General features: G+C 37.3%; 1 protein-coding gene across 2 annotated transcripts in view; it reads right to left on the reverse strand.

Annotated features, from left to right (window-relative positions):
* LOC308067281 (formin-1-like) overlaps window positions 1–21,873 on the reverse strand; it is a 50,319-nt gene that overhangs the window by 14,215 nt on the left and 14,231 nt on the right. Inside the window, exons 2-3 of one of the 2 annotated variants that reach the window (XM_080395887.1) lie at window positions 20,158–21,807; window positions 19,885–20,074 (exon numbers count right to left, since the gene is read on the reverse strand). In XM_080395887.1, coding sequence (XP_080252013.1) covers window positions 20,012–20,074; window positions 20,158–21,702 — 1,608 coding nt within the window. In that variant the 5' untranslated portion in view covers window positions 21,703–21,807 and the 3' untranslated portion in view covers window positions 19,885–20,011. Of the gene's footprint in view, window positions 21,808–21,873 lie in introns of both variants that reach the window. The other variant, XM_080395886.1, reaches the window with a different exon arrangement.

The following is a 21,873-nucleotide window of genomic DNA, read 5'->3' on the forward strand; positions in this document are numbered from 1 at the left end:
CACCTTAAATTATTTACTTCACCTCCTAAAGACCTACAGCTATGCTATGTCACATATCCAGTGACAACTGATACTTACTTTTTCTGCTTAACCAAGGCAGGAACAGAAAGCAAGCACTGAACACCTCTCTGCAATGGTCAGATATTCAGTAGTGACATCTCAGCATGAGGGCTGCAGCTAGTAGAAAGAGATTACTTTGGTTCACACTCTTGTAAGACTGGCATCAGTACACTCAGTGTCACTACTGAGTCATGAGGAACCTAAGTTGCTCTGCATCACACAACCTTTCAAAAGATGCAGCTGACTTTTTTTTTTTTAATGCAGGTATCTATGAATGACTGTTCAGTGCATCATGAGCCTAGAGAAACTCCAAAGCCATGTTATGCTTTTATCAATTAAATGTTAAACGTTATCATTGTGATCTTTGAAACACTACCATATAAACTTAGAGGCACAGACAGACCTACATTGACTTTTGCAGTCTTAGGAAAATTGGATAACTAGGCAAAGGGAATTGATCACCAAATCCTGCAAATCCTCTGAACTAAGTTTTCACATATGTTCAAGTCCCACCACCAATGAAAAAGATTCTCCAAAGGATGCAATTTTTAGATATGCTTGCAGTCAAGTCTCAATTAAACACATGGATTACCTTTACTTTGGCACATGATGATTCACAAATGGGCTTTTATTTATCAAAAATGTCAGCAAAGCAGTATTGTCATATTTACGGAGCACTGAGATGTGTTTTTCTCAGTTCCTGTCAGCACTTGTATGAGAATCTGAGCTGTGTCACTGACACTGCCTTGCATTCTTTTTTCCACTAAACTTAAACGGTAATACTGAATGGCCTATTTTACAGTATTTTATTATTATCCATGCTTCTATTTCATCTAAGGTGTTCCAAAGCCCCACTTGCCTCAGCTAATCATGAGCTGGCTGTATTAAACATGGGACAATGAAGCAGTTAAAAAACAGTCTGTAGGCTGTCTTCTTTCTCTATTAATTTCCTGAAAAATAATTTATTTTATTTCTTTTCTTTGGTACAATTTCTGACTTAATCATTACATACAACCACTGGACACTTTTTCCCATTTTCATAGCTGTTGAATATTCCCCCTGCTTTCATAGATTTCTCAAGAAGCTAGAGGTGAACAGTACTTCGGAAAATAAATTATGCCGCGTATTTAGATACCTTCCTTTGTGAAAATGCAGGTGTGTGGAAGTGATAATAGATTGCTAAAATCTTTTAGCTTTCTTTGAGTAAAGATTCAAACTATTTCCTTTACATTTAAGCTTCTCCTGGCATCCTGTTTTTTTTTTTTAATAACGTGTAATGACATATATGCTACATGAATAACATCTGTGACCTAAAGATTAATTTATAGTGGCATCCATGAGTGGCTTCTCCTCAACTGTTAAAAATGGTTGCCAACTGAAACTACTGCATTCAGACAAGATGCTGTTCAGTTACCACATTCATTCTACCGTCAACATTTTGATGCATATGAGTGACCTATCAGGTTGATTCAGTGCCAGGATACAGCAGTCATATATATTTAGCCAAAGTAAACATACATTTTACTACAACCTTTCAAGAGTTTTAATCCTGGTTTAACATATACCTTTGTAGTCCCATTCTTCACAATTTCCTGTTAGAACTGGAGGAGTGGTGAAGTTCTACATTAAATATTCAGAAAATACTGTTAATTATATTTTCCTCCTGCAAACTACATAATATTTGTACAGAACTCAGGAAGTAGGTGGGTGTAATAGGATATCACATATCACAGCTGAAACAAAAATTAACAAAATTATGTAAAATATGGTTATTCCAGTCCAAAGCACAATGTAGGAAAGCCAGTGGTTCCTTCCTTTACTTCTACCTGATCTAGGATCTGCCATAGGATTGAAATTCTTACATGCTTGTATATCAGACCTTTTCTAGACTCAAATCTCAAGTCCCTGGTAGCTGAAACATGATCAGCTAGCCAGGCATTAAAAAAAAGAGATCATCTTCTCATTAGTATGAAGAAAAACTTTAGAAAGCAGTTATAAACTACTTCTGATCTATATGATAAGAAACATATACATAGTTCCTTAAAAATAAGTGTTGTATCTCAGCAAGTGAAAATTTTTGGTTCTGTATATTGACTGATACTAGAACTGTCCAACATAAAACAACTTGAAGTGAGTAAAAAGTTCAGCAGGGTAAACTACAGTCTCAGCTTTTCCTTCTCTCCAGGATCAATCGTAAAACCATGAAATGAAGTAACTTCATGGAATTAAGTATTTCCCCAAAATAATTTGTCTAGCAATATTTATTTTATCCCTAACAGCATTTCTGGGAATTGACTGCCTTTCTGAGAAACAGAATTCTTTTCAGATTAACGGCAGACTGCAAAACATTCCTAAACAGTACTAGATCACTGCAACAAGACAGTGGATAACATCAGTGTAGGCAGTGTTATTAACTGGGAATACAATATGGGGCGGGGGGAAGAGATAAAGAATATAAGAGTCAAATGCCTGACTAGCTCAGTATCCTACATCTAACAGAGCCCTACGCCTAAGGAAGTGTGTAAGAACATCTAAGCACATATGATACTGCCTCCATGTACCCTTCTGTCCTCCCACCATGTACAATTCGGATGCCTCAGTTTTGCACAAGCTGCACAAGTAATTCACAGCAGACTTCTACTCCTAGTGTCCCCTGTGCTGATGTAAATGTTAGGCTCTGCAGCATCCTTTGACAAAGTGTTCCACAGCTCAGCTACACGCTGCATGAAGGAGTACATCCTTTTGTTTCTTCTGAATTGGCTCCTACAAACATGCTTTGGTGCACTTCAGTTAGTGTACTGAACACTGTTGGTGTTCAGTTGGAGAGAGTGAAAAACCCAGCCCTATACAACCTCTCCAGCCACTCACAGTTCTAAAGTCTCTATCATACATCTTGTCAGTCTTCCTTTTTTTTTTTTTCCCCAGGCTGAAGAGGTTTTTTTGTTACTCCTTACATGACAATTTTTTGTGTGCTTTAAAACATCCCGTTGTCCTTTCCTGAACATGGTCCAATTTTACCATATAGTTTTTGAGATGAAGAAGTGAGAACTACAAGATATTTGAAGCGTGGAAGCACTAGATCTTGTAAAGTGGCATAATGTTTTGGGGGTTTATTTCTTTTCTAAAAATTCCTAGCATTCAATTTGCTTTTTTGAAAGCTATTGATTTTTCAACAAATATTCACATGAAACTATCTGTCATGACTTGAAGACTTCATTCCTGAAAGGTAATGGTCTGCTTCATTTTACATATGAAGTGAAATTGGGTGTGTGTGTGCATATTTATTTCCTTGAATTTCACCTGCCTTTTTACTGCTCAGTGAGTGCTTTCCCCAGTTGTTCATGGCACTTCTCCCCAGACAGTACGATATGATATGCGTTGGCTAGAGCTGTATTCCTGCCCCTCGGAAAGCTCAGGTCAGGTATCAGGACATGCATTCTCAGGCACAGCAACACTGATTTTATAGTTAGTGATGAAGACTGACCAGGACTGGAGGAACTGTTGGGATAGTGAAAAAGAGTAGAATGAAAGAACAGTGCAAGGGGGGAGGTTTCAGAAGTCATGACAGAATGTGCTTCTCTCAAATAGCTACCTCTCAACACCACTCATTTCTTTTGTTTTACAGGAAGATTAAATAAAGAACTGGCTAATTACAGCAATCTTAAAACTACTGATCAGAAACAATGCAAAAAAGAGCTAGAAATCTACAGCTACAGTTACTGACTAAATTTCTTTCTAAGACAGTCTGTATTTATTCATGTTTTAACAAGTATCTGCTGAAATGACAAGCTACATTTTACAGTCTCAGTTCTGACACATCTACACCTTAAACCAGTCAAGTTTGGGGACATTTTTTATTTTTTTTTTAAAGTGCTTCTTTTCAGGCTTAGTGTATGGCTGATTGTATAACATCTGCAAGATACTACATGCATGCTCATTAACACTTGCATGTCAAAATAACTGTATAAACCACCAGAAGAAGCCATAAGTATCTTGGCTTTATCAAGGCTTTCTCAAACCCAAAGTTTCTATTATGAAACAGAAGAAAACACCCTTCATTATGTAACCTGGCCCTTTTTATTGGCTTCAGTCCAGTCTGGCAGAGTTAAACAAAGCCTTAGACATCTAAGCACCTAACAAGTAGTCTGCTTAATTCACTTGAAAATATTTTTGTCATTCAATTCATTTTTGCAACTGTTCCATGCAGTTATATTACATTACTGAGGAAAAAAACCAAGCTGTATTCTTTTGAAAATTCAAGATCTAATTAAAAGGTGGTTCATTAGCCAAATGGATTTTTGTCACATAAAATTTTTCACTGGCATGCTAATGAATCTGATATAAATACCAGTCATTACTGCAATCCAGCAACCTCAAGGCTGCCAGTATTACATTTACTTTAAAAATAAAATTATAACTCGGCAATTGGTGGCCATCTAGCATATAATTTTGTTTGGGGAAGCATTCCTAGTTAAATTGATCATAAGGACATACTTGCTCTCAGTCTTGCTTTAAGTTAAGCATGCACTCAGTAATGTTCTTGAAAAGGGTTGTTTTCTCTTTCAAGGTCTGGCGGTAACATACGCCATGCTAAAGCACAGCACTATACGAATGTGACAGTGAAACGCTATTGGTCATATTTCTGATTCATGCAAAAGGTATACTTTGTATTTTAAAATTCTTTCATCTTCAATATGCAGATGCCAAAGGAACCAAAGGAGACGCACAACTTCCTTTTATTTCTGTTGCTCACAGTTCTAACAGTAAGCCTGTTATGCAAATTCTGCACATTGGCCGAAGACCTCTAAGGTTTGACCTCTTGAGCCCTACACTTGTGTCACCAAGAAGTACAATTAGTTTTGCTTCATCAAATTCCCTACTGGGATTAAAAAAAAAGGATGCCATTTCAGTAGGCTGAGGACCATAAAATAATTTTCCAGAAAATCCAACATAGTCAAGTTTTATGGTAAAAAGTCAAATTATGTGCCTCACTACACTGACACTGAAACAATGACAAAATTATACTTAACTAGAAATGTAATACGGAAATACCAGTAGTTCCCAGAAGAAAGCATGCAGAATTAAATAGAGTTCAATTTTTAGAACAATGAAAACATTTAGACTAAAATTCAGATTCTTTTTTTTTTTAAAGGAATAAATCCAATTTTGATTAATTTTGATTGATGGAAGTTAACAACATTGATGCAATAAAAAGCTGTCACATCATTTACAATACAGTTATTGGGATTCAGTTGCCTAAGTAATGTTAGATGCTAAAATTAATTTACCCCAGTCCACATAAGTGTAGATATCCCCAGTCAGATTTACCAGCTCTGTGCCTGTGCCTCAGATACTCTAGCGCACCTAAAACTGTGCTTTTTCTGTTCTGCAATTTTACATCCATCTCAAAGATCTTGTAAAGTAAGAAAGTAATAGTAATTCAGAATTCCTTTCTTTCATTTGTGAAATGATCTTACAGGTAATTGCCCAGGGTATTGAAATGGGTGGCAGAGATCTTTCTTGTGAACAAGCAAAGTATGAGCTTTCTACTTTCAAAAGGTACAGGTAGGAAAGCATAAGTCATATGAAGAAGAAAAGTAATAGGAATAAAGCAGAAGTGATGAAGGGGCTGTAGGAGTGTAGTAAGAATGATTGCTGGGTAAGAAAGAGGAGCAGTACTCTATACAGCGGGCTCATGAACACATCACCAAGACGATGGGTGGAAATATTTCCATGACTATTCAAAGCCATGACTGTTTAAATATTAGTATAATTAGATGTTGGTTTTAGCAGCCAAAGCTGCTAAAGCAGACCTGAATTCCAAGAAACCTTTCATTTGTTCCGCTGGAACACCCAGCTGTCACCCCAGTTTGCACATTTAACATCAATTTCAATGAGAGTTACACATAAGAGAACTCAACCCTCTGATGACAGAGCTGCAACTTACTTTACAAAGTTAATTGAACCTGCTTTTATGCTCTGTCTCATTGACCATCCACATTATTAATGCCTCAAGCCCAGGCTACGTCACAGCCTTGTTTGTAGCCTGAAATCCCCTTTGAGCCTATAGTCACACCTAACCCACATGAAGAAAGGTCCTTGCTCTGCGCCACAAGAGTGGAATGACTGTAACTCGCTGGGGTGGGAGAAGGTGTGTAATGCCAGCCTTGCCTTGAAGATTTTGATAGATGCATGAGATCTGTGCAGACATACCATAGCAACTGTAACTATGCAAGAATTGTTCAAGCTAAAGATACTCTTTGAACTGCATGAGTATCCATCCAGCGAGCCTCATACACCAAACTGGGAAAGCAGTGGGTTGCTAACGTGGACCAGACGTGAAATGCAAACATACCCTACGTGACTGCTCTCATACAAAGCATCTACATTACTCTAACCGAAATACCATTACACAGAGGGGAAGTAAGAAGGACTTGAAAGTAAATTAGTACGGTCAGAAACACCATGGAAGACAGGAAAGAAACGCTATTTAATTTAATTTAAAAAAACCAGACTGTGGCCTGTTTTGGATATAAAACTTCATTTTGGAGCTGTTACAGAAGAAAGTAATCTCACTGGATTTAACTATCACAAAGGTAGCTCTTTAACAAAAAGAGATACCTCTCGCTACGCTCATGTCATCCTGGAAATCTGAAATAGCTTCAAACCGTAGCCCATTTTCTGCTAACCTTTGAATAAAGCCTTTAAACCTGAGGTTCTTACTGGCTACCAGTAAATCCAGCGACAAAACCTGAATAGAATGGAAACAAATCTTTTGTCTAGGTTTCAAGGTGAAATAGTTTACATGTTATTCAAACATCTTGATGAAAAGGACTGGGCAAACATTCAATACCTGATGAGGTGAAAAATATGGCTCTTTGGGCTATATAGATTTGACCTCTTTTGCTAATCCAGACTGGAGAAAGAACCCTCAGGATGGATTAAGACTGTCAAACTATGCAGCAATACTAGGAATATATTTTTTTTCCGTGACTTGGAAAAATATAAGAAATATATTGTGATTGAACACTGCCTGTAAGATTACAAATTGATTACAAGATAGATGACTGAAGGCTAGAAAGTAAGAGGGTTGTGAAAAACTGAAGTATGTGCTAACATTTTTCTTCCCAGTTTTGGATTACAAACATATTTCATTTTTGCACAATTAATTATAACTTGCATAAATAAGTATAAAAGTAGAATACAAATTAATCACAAGAAAGAAAGGTGCAAACTGTTCCTGGGAATTTATGTGGTGGTATTTCTCTTATTCATAATATGTAAAACTGTAGCTTCACTGTGTGTCAGATTTAAGAATAATCTGTTACAGTAAACTAGTACAAAAATTATTAGGTCCATGTCCCATGAAAGAAGCATATGAGAGGAAATTAGGAATAAAACCACTATAAATAGGTTTATAAATAGGCTGCTTAGGTCTTATACAAGACTATTCCGTTTATGCAAAAAGATGTATTACCAGCCAAAGCTGGCCTTTTGTTCTTGATATATTAGCTGGGCTTTATTATCCACCTAGAAAATAAATTTCACAAGGCTGCTGTCTCTGAGTAGTTAAAAAAACCCAAAAAAACCAAAACAGGGATTTTCCAAAAAGTATTAAAATCTTGACTGGCATGAAAAAGTATAGCTATCAAATATATGCTCAAGTTTAAACTGTAATGGCTATTTAAAATGTATACATAACTGTAACTTTATTTTAATATAATTTATTTAAAAATATATACTCTCCAAAACTGAAGAGCTTTTATTTTAAGAACATGTTTTCAATACATTTTTGTTACTTTAATTTCTTAAGACAAAACAAATCTCATTTTGAAGAATAAGAAATTAGTGAATATTTGCTCAAGTTTACAACATATTGACAACTACATTACTGACAGGAATATATACTCTAGAAGAAACTCAGAGATAACCTCTGGATTTTAATTACTATGAGAGGAAATGGGAGGAAATGGCTCAATGGCAGCAGCTTTACAGGTTATATACGTGTCTTAAATTACATAAAATTAACACATGAAAGAAAAAAGCCCAAAACTTTTACCCTCTCCAAAGCTTTAGATTTAATTTTTAAAACAACATTAACTATCAGAGTAAAGTATCCATTAATCAAATGTTAGTCTAGAGGCGTCACAAACACTGGCTTCAGTGCTGCATAAAATAAAAGAAGCCATTTTTTGGTAATTGTCCCAAAGAACTTGGAATGACTCCTGCTGACTAATACTCCTAATTTACCATAATATGCTCAAGAAAATTCTGCAGCTTTTAAGTAATTCTGCCTTTGTGGCTCTACTGTTCAGTTTCTCTGGACATGGAAATCAAGCTATTTGTTATAAATACACTAATAATATGAACCATATCCCACAAACCAATCTGTATATGGGGTAAGCATGTTTAACATCTTAGGTCACACAGAAGCACCTAGTATTTTTGCAGATAATAACAGCTGAAGCTGTTGGGGAGCAGGTTGGGAACCTAGGGTGTGCCCTCCAGCTGGCAGGGCCTCCCGTGGCTGTCCGCGCTGCTAGGCTAGCTGCCAAAAAATGTGAAGCATTCAGAGGTAAAAGGAATGGAAACCACCACTTATAGCCTTTCTGCAACTTCTCCCTCAAAAATATTTAATAAGTTCATATATACATAGAAGTAAAAACTCGTTATTGGCCAGACTCCCCTGTACTACAGTTTTGTTATTTTTACATTGAAATTTCTGTAACAGAAACAGTGAAGGTCAGAGAACGAGAACCAAACTACTTCAGTTCATACACATAATAAAAAATATTTTCTCTTCTATTCAATAAACATTTAGTGGGTTTGGTGAGGTAAGTGGTTCCAGTTTACAGGGGATGACAATCAGGAAATATTTGCTACTCACTAGGCACACATACAAATAAAGAAATCACTGAAGAAGTTACAGAATAGAAACTCAGAACACCTTTTGCCATAAAGTCAGTCTTTTTAGTACACTTGAAGTTTTTCCAGCTTAATTTTCCAGCATGCTAAAGAGATGTGAGAGTAAACATGGTCACACATTAGCTAAACCATTCATCAGTTATACTCTTAATCTTTGTAGTTTCGAAAAATCCAAGCTAACACCATTAAATTGTGTACTGACAGCAAAGAAATGCTAAGTGGTCGCCTAGGACATTTCAAAGAACCTCACTGTATCCAGAATACAAAAGTATCCCGTATGTTCCTTCACTGTAATAGCAAACCTTATGAAAAAAACAGCACTTGTCATTTTAACACTTCCAAAACATAAATGTAAAAAAAAAGGTAGAATATTACAAAGCAGCAAAATCTTTATCACACAGGATGCTGCAAGTGGCAGTATACAGAGAACATCACTCAGGTGAGGGACTGTGAATTATTTATATTTCCTTACTTACTCATCCCTTGTTCTGATAAAGTCTTTAAAATTCCTCCAGTAAAACACATTCCACACTTCTTGACTTTTTTCTGTCCTATTTTTACCTCACTGATCCCAGCAATATAACACACAGCCCTGAAGAGATCTTTCACTATGTTCTGGAAAATACGAAACGCTTGAGAGGGAATGAGAGGCTGCCATAACCTAAATGTAAGGGTAGTCACAATCTAACCCCAAACTCCTCTGACACAAACAATTAAAGACATCATTAAACCACGAGGTGCTGTATTTTAATGATATGACTCCTAAATAATATTAACTACTTGTAAGTATTATTTAAATTTATTATTACAGATTTAATGTCTTATCTAAATCATTAAAGACTATCCAAAATTATTTACTGATTTGAGATATACCACAAACACGTAAATTGCATCTTTATTCATTTTAATCGCATATATTTTAAAGTACATTTTTTGCAGGGAATACGCAGAATTTTTACACCACTTTTACAAGTTGGATTTGGTGCAATGTCACTTTTTCAGAGACAAAATGCCGAAAAGTAGGTACTATAGCTTTTAAAAATGCCTATATACATTATTAATTTATACTTACAGAGGTAAGTACTTGAGTTTGCTCTTGGTTTATATATCATCCCGATTCACCAAGAAAAATGTCAGCTGCACCATTTCTATCGACTTGCTTTAAATGGCCAACAGAATACATACAGATTTAATAAATGACAGCTTCCACATTATGCCGGTATTTTACTTCAAGAAATTCTTTCTATACTGATGAAGAAAGAAGTCCATTTCATTATGGTAAGTCTCTTAAACTGAGTGCACAAACTGTAAAGCAGTGTGAATGTTTTGGCCTTTTCTCCCTCACATTAAACACAAAAATGTTAATCTATGACCAGCATAAAACATTAAGCTGTCTCTGTTATTTCATTCCAATTTAATTCACTTGGTTTCCCCTCACTGATTGCCTTTGACTGAAAAGTCACATGTTACACAGATGAAAATATAACTGTTGTTTAAGTGTGCCATGCTGGGAAGTCATTCAACTAAAACAGGAGCTATTTGTTCACAGCATCTATCAAGGTCAGTCTTCAGAGGGTCTTTTTAACTCAGAGACTTCGTCTTGAACTTCCAGTCCTGTCTACATGCATTTCAAACTGCCATAAATCCACAGTTTTAATGCAGCATTGCCTTACACTGTTTACACCACTATAAAAAGATTTTAGCTTCACAAAGAAGAGGTAGTAATGATCTTTTATCGTTACCATGTGTCATAAGACTCAACAGAGAACACACAATGATGTCCTTGAAGGAAATCATAATAGACTGTATGACGAGCAACTGCACTGAGTATCACAGGAAAACAAAGATCCATTAGAGAGCTATATATTGACTGTGATTTTAGTCGAACATACTACTAGTGAACTTCGCAAGATTACATGTCTGGAAAGGACATACAGACTTAACTAGAAAATTTTTGATACAGCCTGCAAATGCCTGCAGAAGGAGCAACAGAAATCCGTATCAAAGAGACTAAATATCTTACAGACCCAAGTGGCAGTCAGGATGGTTGTGTTACTCACTGTGATTCAGAAAGCTAGTATCTGGAAAGATCTCAGAAATAATCACCTACATTTTAGCCACACTGAATCTTTAGGTAACACAGTTCCCCATAAGATATTAGAGACAGATCAAGGTTTTAGATTGGGCAAAAAGAAACAAGTTTGGACCAGAAGATAATGATACTGACAACACTGAGATGGTAATTTAATTTTGCAGAGTTGATAATCCACAGGAAAAACAGTAAGGGAAAATAGAACTCATGACTGCTACCCCAGAAGTGTGTATAGTACTGAATTATATTGGTTCTATTAAGACACTAATAGATTTAACATAAAATTACTGTTGATCCAGTCATCATTTCATAGTCAGAAAAATAACTTTAAACAATCAAAACTGATTGACAGGATTTATATAATCCAATTTTTTATTCCAAACTTCTGAACATCACTGTCATAATTTATCTCATAAACGTGATGTGTTTATGAGCTCGCTCTTTGTTTAGAAAAACGGTGATAGGACTGTTCAAGTTTGGAAAACCATTAAAAATTATCAAATAAATAAATAAATGGAGGAGGGGAACTAGTGACAAACGACATGGAGAAGACTGAAGTACTCAATGCCTTCTTCACTTTGGTCTTTACCAGTAAAACCTGCGTTCAGGAATCCCAGGCTCCTGAGATCAGAGTGATCTCTGAAACAAAGAAGATTTGCTCTCAGCGGGGTAGGACGATGTTAGGGGGCATTTGAACAAACTGGACGCACACAAATCCATGGAGGCAAACAGGCTGCACCCACAAGTGCCGTGGAAGCAGGCCATTGTCTTTATGAGGCTACTCTATGCTCTTTGAATGATCATGGCAATTGGCAGAGATTCCTGAAGACTGGAAGAAAGTAAATATCGCTCTTCAAGAAGGCTGATCCAAGGAACTACAGGCCAGTCATTCTCACCTCAGGCCCTGGGAAGATAATGGAGAAAATCCTCCTGGGAAGCATTTTCAAACACATGAAGGACAGGAAGGTGACTGGGAGCAGTCAGTATGGGGTTACAAAGGGAAAATCATCCTTGATCAACCTTATTTCCTTCTACAATGAGACAATTAACTTGGTGAGCGTGGTGAGAATAGTGTATGTTTACCTTTACTTTAGTCAAGCCTTTGACAGTCTTTCCTATAACATCGTAAATAAACTGACAAAGTATAGGTGAGACAAGTGGACACTGAGATGGATTAAAAACTGGCTAACCAACCAGGCCCAGAGGGCTGTGATCAGTGGCACTAATTCCTGAAGAAACTAGTGGTTGAAACTACAACAAACTAGTGCTGTATCCCAGCACTCAATGCTGCAGCCAATACTGTTCAGCATCTTCATTATCTACTCAGGCAATGGGACAAAGTGCATCCTTAGCAGGTCTGCTGATGAGACAAAACTGGGAGAAGTGGCTGATACAGCAGAGGGTTGTCCTCCCATCCAGAGGGACCTCTACAGGCTGGAGAAATGGGCTTACAGGAACCTCAGCAAATTCAGCACAGGGAAGAGCAAATTCCTGCACCTTCAGAGTAACCCCAGACATCAGTACAAGCTGGGGGCCAATCAGCTGGCAAGTAGCTTCACAGAAAGGGACCTTGGGGTCCTGCTGGACAGCAAGTTGAACATAAACCAGCAAGGTACCCTTGCAGCAAAAAAAAAAAAAGGCCAACAGTATCATGGGCATAAATTAAAATGTATGTAATTCCACCTGAATGTAAGAAAACATTCTTTTACTGTAAGAGTGACCAAGCACTGGCACAGGCTGCCTATAGAGGTTGTTCAGTCACCATCTTTGGAGAACTTCAGAACCCTACCAGACATGGGCCCAGGCAACCTGCTGTAGGTAACAACTTGAGCAGAAGGCTGGACTAGATGATCTCAAGAGGTCCCTTCCAACCTAAATGACCCTGAGATTTTACAATTAATTCTGTTTTCTTTTTTTACGTAATTCTGTTCTTACCCATCTCTTAATTCTTAACTCCTTTATAGCATCTTCAAAGAACATGCACTCTGAATAAGCTGGTTTTAGTGAAGCAACACACTCATGTATGCTACTTTCATGTGAATTACCTGTGAGAAACTATGCATCATGTTTCCATGTGATCTATATGCAAGCTTACCTCAAGAAGTGCATACTTGTTATGGACAACGCTATAGTGCTTTTAAAATGCTAATTAGCAATTCCCTGAACCACTTCAATTAGAGAAGGTATTTATAAACCTTTCCCTTCCTTATAAAAGGAACATCAAAACCTGCATAATATCATCTGTCTCCTGTTACAAGAGCCTTCAAACAGAGTTTTGTTTATATGAAACTTCATTTTCCAAAACCATGGCTCAGGAACATATCATAAGGTCTTGGTATTGAATTTCTGTTAATTGACTTTATTTGTCCCTTTTGAGCTTAAAGAGTTAAGTTAGGAAAAGACAAAATAAAATTCAGAGAGTAACTTTATATTGGTATTTTGGCTACCTTCATGAAATATCTAGGATAAAACATTGCCTGTATCCTGTTTTTCTGTTACAAGTTTTCTAGCACTGGCACTGCAATAGATTAGGTTTTTTGTGTTTAACGATAATACACCCCAAAAAATTCAAAACTAAGGCTTACTCACATGAATACTTTAACCTGATAGTTTAATGCTGGAAATTTAAACACACGTGTAGAACTAAGGCTATACAACTGCTAAATTTTTAGAATCAGAGTATTCTTGTCCATGTAGAAGTAAGCTATGTTTACACTGCAAACACAAAGGAACCCAGGAAAACTGAGAAAACCCAGTTTTAACTGTCAGTTAAAAGCCCTAAGGAGTAGGGCAGCCCTCAGAGCACAGTTATAAAAACTTCCTCCAGCCACCAGCAAGTGAAGTACCAAAATAAAAATATAATTTTGTGCTTTTCATTGCCTTCAAAACCTTTGAGCACTAAAGTATGAGTATTCACGATCTTAGACCAATTTAAGAATAATACTTGTTCAAGTATTTATCCATATTACAGTAAACAGTCCTTTATAAGTTAAAGTACTTTTATTATATTTCAAGACTGTAAAATGGATCTCCCAGAGAAAGCCATTATCAGCTGGCATGTTTTCAAACAGCAGTGCATAATTTTTTGACAACCACACAAAATTGCCAGAATGCTTGTTTTCTATTCTTTTCTAATGGCAAGTGAACTACTGCTGTAAAATCCTCACTGGCAGTAACAAGCAAACACAACATTCTCCATTTAATAATCAGCAGGGATAGGTGCAGCTACAATTACATACAGAATATATTACAAGAAACTCTTGGGTATATATCTTTCTAGTCAATTAAACAAAATTATTTGAGAAATAATCTGAAAAACTGTACTCACCAACTTATTCCAGCAGTTAAGATGCCTGCTCTACACCACAATATGCATTACCACTTCTAAGACTTTAAAACCAAAATCCTTTACCACATTTTTCTTTTTCTTCCTCCTTTCTCTTCCCTCCACCTCCAAAATTTCATATGATACTGTACACTGACTTCATGGATCACCATCAAGACTGTTAGGTTTACATTCATGATGTACATTCTAATGATTACAGATCCTTTTGCACATTTTTCCACAAAAAAAAAATAATAAAAAAAATCAACTTCCTCATCTCTATCTGCCATGCTCCATTTGTTTTGCGATACTCCATTCCTATTCTCCATCCTAGCCATGGCCACACTCACTACCCTGTCCACTGACGTTCCCTTGCTCGATTAACCACCGTTCTTCCTGCTTCACTATTATTATCACCCATTATTAAAAGATCACAGTCTCTGCATCTCCATCCAACTTCATTCACCTCTTATCTCCCACTCCCAACACCTTCTGGTTTAGCCAGTCTCAGCCAGCCTCCTGGCTTCCAGTTTTGGGATGCAACTGAGGTTTTGGAGATCTAATGAATCCCTGCTGGTAGCAGGGGTGTTCTTGCTCACTTGTCCTTTCTGCCCCCCAGCAGCACACTTTCATGTCCTCCCTCACCCTAGCTTTGGTTTTCATCAGACCACTAGTGAACAGTTCAGCTCACTAAACCAGCAAAAGCTTCTCTCCTTGCTGGCTCAGTTTTCAACTTGCTTAGTGATCTGACACAAATTACCAAAAAGCAAGAAAAACACCAAAGATGTTCCAAAGAAGGAGAGGGATGGTGAGAGAGGAGGCCTTTGCTGGGAGCGGGGAAGATAATGAGAGAATGGACCTGTCCATTTCAGTGCCACTTCACCTGGCACAAACCTTCATCATTGAGTTCTATCCCGCGTTAGTTTCATTTTCCCTAGTCCTACTAACTTTGGATTCCTGTGTTTGTTGCATATACTCTTATTTCATAACTACTAAACATCAAAAAAGGAGCAATATTCATTGAGGAGTGGGGGGCTGGGGGTGTGGAGGGAGGGTAACACCATTCATCTCATTTGTTCTGTTTCTTGCTTTCACCATTCCCCCTTGCCAGCGCTTTACTCTTTCTCCACATCAGCACTAACATATAAACCAGAAGGTGTTACAGATCATGGTGAATGACCCATCTCAGTCTCATCCTGACTCAAAGCACAGTCACCAGGCACTGTCCTGGAATAATGTGATGTCTTGGCTGACTTGACCTAAGTCATAGAGGCTACAGCATAACCAGAGATTTTTAGGTTTGTTTCCTGCTCTGAATCAAATTCACTTCAATAACTACTAAGAATATCACTAATCTTCCTCCTCTTTCAGATAATACTTAGTAAAACAGCATATTGGTGTCATTCCATACTAATTAAATAAAACAGCTTTGAAAATTTTCTCCCTCCTTTTTTTTTTTTCTTACCACTGTGAACAACTTCAGAAAGCAGCAGTGTCATGAACTAAAAGGTCATATTAAAATCTTACCCTGAGACAGATAATCGGATATATCAAGGATGGTTACAAAAGCAAGCTTGGCTTCTCCAGGGCTATAAAAGAATATTGTATTTTATGTTAGAGTAGAAACAACTTCCTACAGAAATGCAGGAAGTACGTTTCTGAGGATTTTATAAATGTCTTTTTATGAGAAATTTTAGTTTGTACTTTTGTTCTTGCTGCTTGAAGCTGAACAGTTTATTTCTTGAAAGCCTTAATTTATTCTAAAGCTTTTACTTAGAATCTTGATAATTCAGATGGAACTATTACATGCAAATATAGGAATGTTAATTCCCAGTCCCACTTACAGAGAAAATTGCTAAGTAATTATCGCTGAACTATAAATTCTTCCCAGTTAACTATTAACTTGCACAGATAAAAGCTGTGGCCTGTTCCCATGGCCAGCAGTTGTACTTCAACAGGAAGATTCAGAAAACTTTCTTTTATTTCAGGTGAATTAGATAGAACTTTTTGTAATGAAACTATGAGATTTGTGCCATAAATCCTTGCTGTAAAGAAACTGAACTTGCAGAAAAAGTGGAAATGCAGAAATAAAGGTACTCTGCCTTAGCTAAATGTTTCAGTTTTGACTGAAGGAGTATTCTCCAATTATCCAGAAAGAGAGTGAAGAATCATAATATAAAACAATCAGAAAAGAGAATTAAAATTATGTGTAAACCTGTACGGTAAGTCCAATTCATTATTTAAACTAAGAAAGTGTTTTAACTCATTAACGAAATTTTCCAAATAAAAAGTTACACAGGTAATAAAAGGCTCCAGATATTTTGCAGTATATAGTGTGAACTGTGACAATAATGTAACTTTGAAAAGCCATTCATAAAACCTTCATTTTTGACATGAAATAAATCCTTCAACCAACCTGACTGATAAATAGTCAATCAAAAGTCCCCATAATTCTTGGATTCCTTGCAGATATTTACACAATTTAATAACAGACTAGATTTGAAAGAAATTATTTCACAATAGCACCCCATTAAAGACAAATCTGAACAATAGTCTTGAACTTTGCTCTTTGGTCATGGGAGTAATCTGATAAGGATCAAACCAGGACTGAAGATTTACAGCAGTAAATCTTAACGTCACTTATGTTGCCTAAATTTGGAGATAGCTCATTTGTCCCTCTGCAGTACAGTCAGTCAGTTATTACTCATGTCAGTTTACAGAAGAGTGGTACTCCCAGTGCTCTGTCATTAAGAATGATTCCACCCTGATTCAGAGCAAAATTGAAAGTCATCTTATCCCAGATTCAGAGACATACCTTTGGTGTTATATATGCTGCTAGAATAAGAAAATTTTCCTTGAAGTTACAGATTTTCTGACACACCAGATGATTGCTGCCATGCAATCATACATGAAAATGAAAAAAACCAACAAACAACCAAACAACAAAACCCCAGAGAATATTACATTTTTCAGAAAGCTGTAGTGATATTTTCTATCTGTATTAATGTTGTAAGGTAGCTGTAAACAAGAACTAAGGTCTTGTTTTGTCTGCACTTTGTTCTCTGCACAAAGGTGTTTCTGCTTAATTGCCAGGATTTTCAGCCAACCAATGCTATTTGTGTGTATGTGTTTTGTTTTTTCTCTTACAGAGCTGTTGTGGATTAACCCCAGTGGGCAGATAAGCACCACACAGTTGCTCGCTCACTCACACACACCCCTGCACACACATGCACCCCCAAAGTGGGGCAGGCAGGGGGGAGACAAAAGGAAAAATAAAAATGAGAAAAAACCTGGGGGTCAAGATGAAACAAACAAATGAACAAATAAAATTTGTTTAATAAGTGAAGCATATTCGGAAGAGGAAAGAAAAAAACAAAACAAGTGATGCAAAAGCAATCACTCTCTGCCTCTTGTGGGTAGACCTGCCATTTCCCAAGCAAAAGATGGCTAAGCCCCCTGAAACCCCATCTTTCTGCTTTTATTGCAGAGCATGCTTTGTTATGGCAGAGAACGTCTCTTTACTTAGTTTGGGTCATCTGCCTGGTTCTGTCCATTTTTTGCACGCCCCCTAGTCTATTCACTGGGGGGCAGAGTAAGAAAGACGAGAAGGGGCTGATGCTGTACAAACACTGCTCAGCACAAGCTAGAACACCAGTGTGTTAACACCGCTTGCATCGTGAATAACACCATAGAAGCTACTAAGAAGAAAATTAACTCTATAAAAGGCAAAACCAGTCCAAGAGTGCAGCACAATAGGTATAGTTCCACATCCAATGATCCTAGATGATAAACCAATTAAAAAAATACTAATGCTAAGTGAGGAGAAAAAGATTGGTGGTGCCACTTTAGTCTTATAAGGGGGTGAAATTTTCTGCTGGTTTTGTGAGCTAAATGAGCTCACCAAAAGGTATGATGAGTACAAGAAGTAATAAGAGGGGTAGGACAACACGGCATAACAGGAACCAAGAAAGGAATGAAGGAACAAGAGCATAGCACCCATCTTTTTTGCTGCTAATGAGAATTTGCATCATCTTGGTCAATTCATCAAACAACAGTCTAAATCTGATTTATTCTTGAGTGGAACTAAAGCAGCTTCTAGGAGTAGCAGGCATAAATGCAAGCCTCGTAGACAATATTCAACACCCTTCTAAGGTAATGGCTTCACACTCCTACACACCTCCCCTTTTGGAAACCCTCTTTCCTTATGCCCCTCTCTTCCTCCCTGGTTTAGACTACAGAATCTTGTACCAAGTTTGGCAGCTACTCATTGTGCCACCTTGTGAGGCAATTTTGCCACCCCTCCCATCCACCCTCGCTCCAAAAAAAACAGAGAGAGAGAAAAAAATATATACTTTTTTTGTTCCACTTTAGTGAGCTAAATCAGCCAAAGGTAAGGCGAAGGACCCAAACACATTTTAAAGGGAAGCAGGGGTAGAAGTGGGAAGATTTATCACACAAGAGGTTCAAGACTAGGTGAATACTAAGAAATACAAACATCATCATGTTTTTTCCATATTTTTTCTAGTTTCCCTTTTAATTTGAGACTATAGAACATTATCCTATTTTCCATGAAAAGTGATAAGGCTGGAAATTTAGTATCTCTTTCCTTTTATAGTGAAATCGTGTCACTTTGCACTGTCAGCTCTCCCTACAACACACAGGGGCCAGTCTAAGCCACACCTAGACCACTGTAGAATTAGGTCCTTGAGCCTTCCCATTCCATAGAGGAAAAAATGAAAGGTATAGATGATGTTGTTCTAGCTAACAGTGACAGCATTCAGTATGCCATATATTTATGCATTTTTATATTCACAGTATATATTTATAAATGTAACCCACACACTATATTCAAATACATTGTAACGTGACTCCTGCATGCAATCCTTGTAAAAGCAAGCCTTTTGTTGTTACAGAATTTACATCAACCTCTTGCAGCTAAACGGTCAAAGCACCAGTCCTACACTTAAACCAATGTAAATTAGCTTGCCCAGACAATATTCTATAAATGAAGCCAAACAAACTAAAAAGAACTTTTTAGATAATAAGTGTTACCATAACATTTTGACAGACTAGAACACAGCACAGGAAAAGCCAGAAAATAAGCATGTACACTTTTTTACATTTTATATAAAAATTAACTTTGGTTAAGAGGTCATTCAGTAACAACAGAACTGAATATAAGCTAACATTAAAAAATGCATCTGAAAGGAAACCTTATTATAAACTTTTGTTTAAAAAATTCAACAACTTTTTACTCAGTCCTTAAGTAGTGAAAAATACTTTCATAGCAAACATACTATTTATTATTAAAGGCTAGTATTAAAAAACCACTCCAATACTCTCATGTTTGGTTAATTCTGTTAGTTTAAAGATGTATGAAATAAGACTGACCTGGACAGAAATTCTGCTGTGTCTGAGTAGTTAATTTTTCTTGCACAGCACGCTTTTCAAAATGCCCTCCAGTTGCATTCTGATGTAGGCCTGGTTGTCTGGTGGCAAATCCCATTTCTCCAGGTTCGGAAAACTTCAGATAAAACTGCGGGTCCAAATCACTGAAAGAGAGGTTTATAGCACCATGTCTTCCACGGCCGTAGTCACTGAACATAGATTCATCCTCGGTGTTCTGTGTTGGTAATGGGAGAATCCGATGATGCAGCTGTGGGCTTGGCAGTCTTGAAGATAACGGAGAAGGAATAGGTGACATTTGTTTGTGTGTATTAGATAGCGGATATGAATTACTAAAAACATTACTCACTGCTACTAACGAGGGTGAATGCAGCCTTTTCTCTTCCAGTTTAGGATTATTATTTGTCTGAGAAATATCAGGACTTTCATTTACAGGCAGGTTCAAAAATAAATGCTTGCTGCTTCCTCGGGATACCGTGGCTCTTTTCTCATGTACTGAGCCTGGCAGGTTTCTGTCTACTCTTGCAATTTGTTGCAGTCTCTTCCATTCTGCAGCTTCATCTAAACTGTCACTCTGTATAACTTTCAGAAGAGCTTTATTGACTGCTCCCACAAGGTTGCATGACTCATCAGTAATGTGCACTCTCTCTGCTTTGTACTGCAAACCAGAGCTGTCTTGCTCCTTTTCCTGCAGCACAGTGGTTTTAGAGTCTGCAGCAGCTTCATCTACAGAGCGTACATCAGTTCTTGATATAAATTCATTATGTATTGTTGTAAGAACAGGAGAAACGGTTTCTTTATCTCTGTGAAAATCAGGTAAATACTCTGCAGGGGGGTTGGCAACTTTTTTAATACAAGCTTCTGAATCCTGTACCTCAGGAACAACTGTGACTCCTGGTTTCTCCTTGCATACCGGCCCAGTATACTTGCCATTTTTCAAGTTTTTAGCAGCTGCAGACTCACTTAATGTCTCAGGTTTGTTAGATAGACTGTCCTGAGATGACTTTACCGAAGTGATACTCTGTTGTACCTTTGTAACTTCAGAAAGGCATTCACCACTATCTACTAGTTCAACTGTGATCATGTCATTGTCTTTTGAGCTACCACTTTTTAAGTCAGCATCCAGTTTCACAGCTTTGTTGCTCTCAAGAAAATACCCCTCTTCTATCCACCTTTCTGGTCGTACACTATTGTCTACTGGTAAATCATTCTTACCTTTTACTGTTAGCCAACTGGAGACAGAAAAAGAGCTGGGAAAACTCCTGGTAGGAAATCTTGTGGGGAGCATCTTCTTATTTTCCAGTTGCTTATCTTGCACACTCAGTAAAGAAAGATGTTCATGTATCTTTTTTCCCCCTTTCCGGTGTCTAAACTCCTCAAAGCTCTCTTTCCTTCTGTATTTCCTCATTTTTTTATGATTCAAATTGTCTCTCTTCGTGGAATCCTGAAAGAACTCCTGCTGATGTGTAAAACTGGAGTAATCATCACCTTTAATTTTCAAGACTCCGGAAACATCCTGTCGCTTTCCTTCCTGATGTCCTGTGTTGAGGCCCAGAATATGATGTGACCTCAGAAAACTGGATAACAGTTTTTCCTTTTCAGCAGTTAGTTTGTACAGTTCAGTGAGAATGTCTTTTGTGGTAGTTTGCTTGAAAATAATATCTCCAAAGTTTTCATATGGCTGTTCTCTCAGCTCCATCTCCATTCTCTCCCTTACTTGGTAGCAGCTACAGAAACGTTTACTGGTTCTATCCAGAGTTACACAGCCCTTGTATGTAAATCCTCTGACTTTTCCCTCTGGATGATAGAAGCTGATGTAACAAAGCTCCATTATGGGTTTGTGCAATTGAAGGATAGTATGCGTGCCTTCCATTATGCTTGCCAAATTAGTCATTCATTTAAATTATGTGCTAAGTGTTTCAAAGCTTGCATGACATAGCATGTGAGGCAGAGAATGGACGGAAGGCATCTGACTAATCTTCAACAATAATATTGTCTGCTGGAAAAGAACAGAGAGAAGCCTGTCAAACTTGATTATGGCAAATTTAATATGACAAATAACAAG

This window comes from Falco punctatus (genome assembly GCF_963210335.1).
Source record: "Falco punctatus genome assembly, chromosome: 7".
NCBI classification, from domain to species: domain Eukaryota; kingdom Metazoa; phylum Chordata; class Aves; order Falconiformes; family Falconidae; genus Falco; species Falco punctatus.